The 7,205-nt window shown below is 40.2% G+C and overlaps 2 protein-coding genes across 3 annotated transcripts; both read left to right on the top strand.

Annotated features, from left to right (window-relative positions):
• Positions 1 to 6: 6 nt before the first annotated feature.
• On the top strand, positions 7 to 2,186 carry LOC307034459 (uncharacterized protein). Of its 2 annotated transcripts, none has more exons than XM_079673295.1 (5): positions 7 to 491; positions 704 to 778; positions 874 to 976; positions 1,136 to 1,255; positions 1,500 to 2,186. In XM_079673295.1, the coding sequence occupies exons 1-5, from the start codon at positions 427 to 429 to the stop codon at positions 1,557 to 1,559; spliced, it is 423 nt and encodes a 140-aa protein (XP_079529421.1). In that variant the 5' UTR covers positions 7 to 426; the 3' UTR covers positions 1,560 to 2,186. The 2 variants fall into 2 exon arrangements, with proteins under 2 accessions (XP_079529421.1, XP_079529420.1); XM_079673294.1 differs by having other exon boundaries at positions 9 to 491; positions 1,136 to 1,251; positions 1,496 to 2,186.
• Positions 2,187 to 4,667: 2,481 nt separating this feature from the next.
• On the top strand, positions 4,668 to 7,205 carry LOC307033602 (dynactin subunit 6-like). Its single transcript, XM_079672134.1, has 7 exons — positions 4,668 to 4,816; positions 5,128 to 5,192; positions 5,267 to 5,372; positions 5,452 to 5,540; positions 5,877 to 5,924; positions 6,553 to 6,695; positions 6,798 to 7,205. Exons 1-7 carry the CDS (start codon positions 4,782 to 4,784, stop codon positions 6,897 to 6,899), a joined length of 588 nt encoding a protein of 195 aa, XP_079528260.1. The 5' UTR covers positions 4,668 to 4,781; the 3' UTR covers positions 6,900 to 7,205.

Here is a 7,205-nt window from a genome sequence, read left to right as displayed (position 1 = left end):
GGCGGGGCATCTAGAGCAGTAGGGCTTCGCCTGATTGGCCAGATGTATTAACATGCAGAGAGTGACTGCATGGCACATGGAATAGGCTACTATTTTTTGCAGTTCGAGCAGTCTTGCAATATGCATACCACAAATGTTGATATAACGTTTACAATAGATGTTTGATATGTTGTGCAGCCCTAATACATATATTTAGGATCGTTCATCGTGTGTTTGTGTACAGGAACTATTCAAGGTGTCCCCCTCAAACCGGCTCAACTTGTTAACATCAACGGAGTGTCTCCAGTCCTCTCTGCCAACATAAGCCCTGCTGCTCTTCCTCTTCTTCATCCTCCTGCTTCTCCTTTTCTCTATCCTGTTGCTCCTCATCCTCACCATTCTCACAGTGCTCTACAATTATTAAAGAACAAACCTTTAGTCCAGAATATGTCCAACATCCAGAGTCAACAGAAGATCGTTCCTAACCAGGCGATGAAGAGCGGGGCTGAACAGTCAGTCATTATTGTTATTATTTATTTTTTAATACACTATCATTATTTTGTATTTATATTATTATTTTTTACTACACTAAATATTTTTACTACACTATTATTATTTTTAAATATGACTTTTTGTATTTATTATATTATGATTATCTATAACTAGACAATTATTAGTATTTTTTAAATTATTAGTATGAACGTGTTGTATGTGTGTTTCACAGGGAGCTGTTTCCAGTGTGGGTGGGGAACCTGGTGTACCCATTGTCTGAGGCCATCCTCAGCAACATGTTTAACAAGTGAGAACATTACTCCTTTCCTCCTCCTGGTACTCCTTCCCTCTATCCTCTGTGGTAGCACCTCCTGACTCCTTCCTTCCTGTCTCCTGCTGCAGCGTGGGGCCGGTCCACAGTGTGAAGCTCCTCATTAACAAACGATGCGCCTTCGTTAACTATACCAAACGAGATCACTGTGATGAAGCAATCAGACGCCTGCATGTGAGTACTACTTCCTGGAAGATGACACTACACTTCATAGATACTTTGAAGCGCACACCTTGTCACCCCCTGTGTCCTCCTGCTCTAACAGCAGGAGGTCCCTGTGAGTGTTGCTGCTGTTTCTCCTGCTGAACAAACATGTTGTGTTGGTGTGTTCAGGGCTCTGATCTGAATGGCATGAAGATCGCTGTGCGCTATCCGGACCGCATCCCTCCAGGAATGGGGATCTCCAGATCTGCGCTGAAGGCTGAAGACCAGCAGGACGAGAACATGAGGCGAGTTCTTCCTCGTTCAAGAGTCGGAGCGTGTTAGCTTAGCATTAAGCACAAAGGCCACACTGGTCTTATTTGTATAATTGCTCTCACTGCCTGAATGGTAGACACAGGTTCACAATGCAAGTCTAACGAACTACGACATAAGCGTTTGAACATGAAGTGGGAAAAGGGGTGGGGCTACATAAGGTGAAAATGTAAAATATATAATAGTAAATATATATTCCCTCCTCTGTGTGTTTTACAGGCAGAGTGGGACTTTCTGGCCCTCCAGACCGGGCTCCGACTTCAGAGGCAGCCACAAGTTCTGACCCACTGCCCTTCACAATAAAAGCAGAACAATCTCTAGCATCTACAAGGTTTTCAAGCTTTGCCTCTTTTTAAGTGTTTTTAGATCATGAGTTTTTTTAAAAGGAAAGTCGCTGGAAAATCCTTCTACTGATGGGGAGATCATTTTATAATTCTGTAAAAAAGAGAGTCAGGTATAAGTGAGATGATGGTATTAAGAAACACTTCTTTATGCAAATATTTATTCCAGCAGGAGAATCAGCCAATTTATCTTATAATAATTATAATGTTTAAAAAATGTTTTATTCCTAAATGATTTTAGCATTAGGCCCCACAATCAGTATTACACCAGCCCTCCAAGACACGTTTTATTATTCATTTTACAGTCATTCGCCATTATTAATCATTAATGGGTGACGTTGACTTTACTCAGGTATTGTTGATTTCTCCGAGCCTGACTATTTTCACCATTATCTTTTTTATTTACTATATGTTTTACCCTGCTATAAACATATTTAATACAGAATATTGCCTTATGGGTATTTGTATCCAAAGGATCACTCATGTGGTGATCGTGTGATTACTTCAGTTTATTCAGACGCCGTCATCATGAGTTTGTTCTTAATGCAAGAATTAAAGATTCTGTCATATTCTGTTTCCTGTCTGCTTATTTAAATGCTTATTTAACCACCAGTGTTCCAGAACAAATCTGTAGTATATTTCACAATCCATACTTACTTTTGGTTCTTTTTACAATTAATTCTGTAATTAACTTTAATATGATTTTTAAGACGTACTATGCCATCAGTCCTTCCACACAGATTTCTTATTTTGGATTTAAAAACTAAGAGGCAGAATACATCTCTGTGTCTGGCTGTTACTTCGATGAAATTCGAAATGAATAAGATATGAGTTTAATCTCAAACAGTCTATGGTTTAAACTCATATATTTCTCCTGACAATAAACACAGGAGTTTCCTATGAGGCGGGGAGAATAAAATACTACTAAATTATCACTAATGTATTTCTTTAGTGAAAAAGAAGATTAAATTATTTTTGACAACCTTTTTGTGAATATGAATAGTGACATAGCTAAATACAATAAATTGAGGCACTATGGTTGAGTGAATGTGTTCCTGGTGAGTCCAGCAGAGGGCAGCAGGGTTATGGCTAGGAAGGATCCGTCTAATGTAAATATGACGTCACCTTCTCGTTCTAACTCTCGTTGTAATCGGAGCGGCTCGGTTGTAATCGGAGCAGCTCGGAAGCACAGTCACGTGGCTGAATGTTTACGTTTGGGATGGCGAGAAACTAAACTATATTAAATATGTAAATACTTGTTAGCGGTCTTGCTGTTGAAAGAAGAATTACAACACTGTAGATCAGCAACACTATGGTTTATTTTGTATTCACAGGCAAGTCAACGTTGTTGCAGTAAAAGTCCCAAGATAGCTCCTGGTGCAATAAAATGTATGTTGCATGTTACTGCTGTAGATGTGTTTACCTCTTTTATATCCCGTTGGGTAGTTTAATCTGCAGCAATGCACCATATTCTATAATATCATCATATATGTGCAGCTTTGTCTCTGTCGTATCTTTCAAAAGTAAAGTGAAACAGCTGTTTTCAGCTTTGTGATGATGTATTTTCCAGCTGATCCAAGAGGCTTTTTAAACACCTTACTTGGCTTAAGAGGGAGGGGAATTTTCTCAACACATAAAGGAACACTTTATCCTTCAGTTTATCACAAACATTACATCAACACATTTGGAGATCCTAATTTGAATCCAGTCTGTAATTTGATATTAAGGTTTTAATAATGAAATGAGGTCATGAATCGAGTTCAAGGTTAAGATCATCTTTATTATCCTATGTACAAAAATGAACATACAACATTAATATAACAGTAACGAATAAAACAAAATAACATTATGCAACTCTGATCTTCTTGCTGATACTTTTCAAAGTTAATTTTACATTTGCTCTACTTCTCCTGCTACTGTTTGCTCTGCTTTCAACTTCTCTTTCAACTCTGCTCTTTACTCTGCTTTCCCTGTTTCCTCTGTTCTCCTCTCCTCATCTTCTCCTCAGACTATCCTCCTTTTGCTGTATCCTCTCCTCTCCTGTTCTCCTCTCCTCATACTCTCCTCCTTTTGCTGTCTCCTCTCCTCTGTTCTCCCCATCTCCTCTCCTCCTTTTGCTGTTAGATATTTAGACTGTAATGAGAGCTTATGATATACTTTTTATAACTACATCAATCACATGCAATGGATTCAAAAGGTTGTTTTACTTAGCACCTCTTTCCAGCTCCATTCATCTCCAAGCTTCCAACATTCACCTGGCGGTGGTGCCTTGGATGAAAACAACTTTTGATATGATACAATACAACAACAATAGTTAACACCTATCCACAGCAATAAGCACAATGAGAAGACTAATGGTCACTTTTATACCAATTTCTATTGGAGTGAAATGAACTGTGCCATGTCACATAGGATTGGAATGGATGATTGGCTGTGTTTTGTGAATATAGAGGAGATGGCAAAAGTAAATATACTTTGTTCTTACCTAAAGCATCTATCCTCCTCTTCGTACCCCTGCCTGCTCCTCCCGCATTAGACTCTGGGGACTTAGCTTTTAAAATCTTGTTCAAGCTGTCCACTCTGTAGTTGGATCTCATGACCTCAGCTTTATGACCCACCCGGCCTGAAAAAGGGTGTCTACGATGGCTGGTACTGAGAGGTGTTATGGTCCTCTTCTGCCTTTTGTGTTTGGGGGGGCGTGAAGGTGAGAGGAAGACTACTGTCATGTGGGGTGTGTTGCTTTACGTCCTCCAAAAGATCATTTAGTCTTGATATCACTGTACACATGAACGTCTCATCCTGTAGGTGGTATGTGTGCTCAGTAATTTCCCGCAATAAGGTCCCACACTGCTGTCGTTTCCTATCTCTTGAGGACTTTGAGTGGTTACCACTGCTCTGATTACAACGAGAGTTAGAACGACGTCTCTTCTCGATGTTCCCGCGATCTTCCCGCGTCCCGCCCACCCCGACCCTTTCCGATTACAGCCGAGCCGCTCCGATTACAACGAGAGTTAGAACGAGAACGTGACGTCATATCTATACGGCGCTGGACGGATCCTTTCTAGCCATAACCGGGCAGCAGTGAGTCAGACAAAGCTGATCGAGTATGAGCTCGGAGCCAGGATCTACAATCAAACATCGATAACGCCTTGATTGTTGTGAGGATGTCAGACTGCAAGCAGATCGCCGCTCAGAAGAGGTAAAACCCTTTATAAATATCAGAAAAATAATAACCGTGTCTATCTCTTAAATACTGATGATTCTGCAGACCGTTATTCTGTGTATCAATATACATATATTCTGTGTTAATATATTGTGTTGGCAGTAAATATCTTATACTAATGTGTTAGCAGACTGTTATTCTGTGGGTATACTAACGTACTAACTAATGTATTCATTCTGTATACAAAAATGCCAGCAGACTGACTGTTGATCAGCTGTATTTATGTTTTTGTTTATGTATATTTATTCTATGTAGGTATTGTGATTTTAAATATTGTTCTCCCGCAGCGCTAAGATCGCAGCAGGAGCAGTGGTGTGTGTGGAGAGCGAGATCAGAGGAGATGTGACCATCGGTGAGTTTTATTATTATCATTATTATCATTTATTTACGCAGCATCCTCCATCACTCCTGCTGCTACTCCCTCAGGAGCCCGGACCGTGGTGCACCCCAAAGCCCGGATCATCGCGGAGGCGGGGCCCATCATCATCGGGGAGGGGAACCTGATTGAGGAGCAGGCGCTCATCATCAACAGGCAGGAGGAGAACACATACAATAACATGTAATAATAACATACTATTGTAACCTCATGTTTTATCTCCTCCTGTGTGCAGTTACCCGGAAAACCAGCTGCCGGACTCTGAGGGCGCGGAGCAGAAAACCATGACCATCGGGACCAACAATGTTTTTGAAGTGGGATGTGGTATCCTCTAAAGTGATATATAATATAATATAATCTATAGCATCTGACTGAGTATTGCAGTAATGTCTGAGTCAATGTCAGCTGAGAAGTAACAGAAAAAATGAATTTCTATTGTTATTAATATCAATTTTGTCCAGCAGAGGGCGCTGTTGGTTCAGGTTTGCATTATAAATGAAGTCCTAAGTTTAAAATAAGATATGCAAACACTGTACAAAAATGTTCATATGAAAGACAGTTTTAGAACAAAAAGTCATGTGGTAATCAAACATTCAGTCTTTGAACATACATCTGTTTTATAATCGTGTTTACATTTAAATCCTTCATAATGAGGATCAGTGTCTCAGGCCCTGAACATCGGAGACAACAACGTGATCGAGTCAAAGGGTGAGTACTGAAATCCCTCTCTTTGTACTTTGTATATACATAAAATGTATATAATACATAATCAGAGGTGTAAAGTAACTAAGTACATTTACTCAACTACAGTACTTTAGTACACTTTTGAGATACTACTTTACTTGAGTAGATTCATTTTATTCTACTTTGTACTTCTACTCCACTACAATTCAGAGGAAAATTGTGTACTTTTATTCCACTGCATTTATTTAATACCATTAGTTACTTTACAAATTTGTATTAATGATGTGAAATCACCTGGAGTAAATTCACAAGCTACCTTGCAGTATACAAAGTGATTCAAACTAGCTGCCTCTTAACCACTTTGATAACACTTTAATGCATCACTACTTCAAAACATATCATATTATTCTGAAATGGGTCAATCTGCACAACTAGTGCATTTTACTTCTGGTACTTTAATTACATTTTGATGCTGATACTTTTGTACTTTTTCTTGAGTAACCTTTTGACTGCAGGGCTCTTGCTTCTACAGAGTATTCCTAGACTCTGGAACTTTTACTTGTACTCAAGGTCAAGATCTGAGTACTTCTCCCACCTCTGTATATAATATAAAAGTGTAACCTGTGTATGTGTCTAACTATTCCCCCTGCAGCTGACCTGGGCAGGAGGGTGGTGCTGAGCAACGGCTGCATCGTGGGCGCCTGCTGCCAGCTCAACACCTGCGAGGTGGTTCCCGAGAACACGGTGGTGTACGGCTGTGGCACCAACCGCCGCCTGCAGAGCGAGAAGCCTCAGGTCAGTGCTGCACCTGCACCACCCACACAGCTGACGGAGGGTGGCGTTTATATACCTGAGGGTGGTGTTCTTATCACTGAGGGTGGTGTTTCTGTGTTGCAGCCTCAGACTCTGCAGCTGGACTTCCTGATGAAGATCCTGCCAAACTACCACCACCTGAAGAAGACTGTGAGAGGAAACAGCACCACCCCTGTGAGGAACTGACTCCCCCTTCTTTACATCCACATGTGAAGATCTCACACCACCTTCTTTACCTCCACCTGTGAACTCCACCTTCTTTACCTCCACCTGTGAACTCCACCTTCTTTACCTCCACCTGTGAACTCCACCTTCTTTACCTCCACCCGTGAGAATAATTTTTCAGCAGTTTCTGCTTTTTCACTTCTTTTTCAGATAGTTTGATGTATTTCAGACCTGACATTGTAAATCTCCTTGTTAATTAATTACATTTAAATGTCTTTATAATTGTTCTGGTAAAAATTGCAATAAATATTATCTTCATTTTTCAAA

This window comes from Notothenia rossii (assembly GCF_949606895.1).
Source record: "Notothenia rossii genome assembly, chromosome: 3".
Taxonomy (NCBI): Eukaryota; Metazoa; Chordata; class Actinopteri; order Perciformes; family Nototheniidae; genus Notothenia; species Notothenia rossii.
This window is presented reverse-complemented; position numbering and strand designations above follow the sequence as displayed.

What these genes read in the sequence shown, in the direction of transcription:
- LOC307034459 (XM_079673295.1), top strand. Translation starts at nt 427, where the DNA reads ATGTCCAACATCCAGAGTCAACAGAAGATCGTTCCTAACCAGGCGATG. An exon ending in CTCAGCAACATGTTTAACAA is followed by an intron (nt 779 to 873) that starts GTGAGAACATTA and finishes CTCCTGCTGCAG; the next exon opens with CGTGGGGCCGGTCCACAGTG. An exon ending in AAGCAATCAGACGCCTGCAT is followed by an intron (nt 977 to 1,135) that starts GTGAGTACTACT and finishes TGGTGTGTTCAG; the next exon opens with GGCTCTGATCTGAATGGCAT.
- LOC307033602 (XM_079672134.1), top strand. Translation starts at nt 4,782, where the DNA reads ATGTCAGACTGCAAGCAGATCGCCGCTCAGAAGAG. An exon ending in CAGGCGCTCATCATCAACAG is followed by an intron (nt 5,373 to 5,451) that starts GCAGGAGGAGAA and finishes TCCTGTGTGCAG; the next exon opens with TTACCCGGAAAACCAGCTGC. An exon ending in TGCAGAGCGAGAAGCCTCAG is followed by an intron (nt 6,696 to 6,797) that starts GTCAGTGCTGCA and finishes TCTGTGTTGCAG; the next exon opens with CCTCAGACTCTGCAGCTGGA.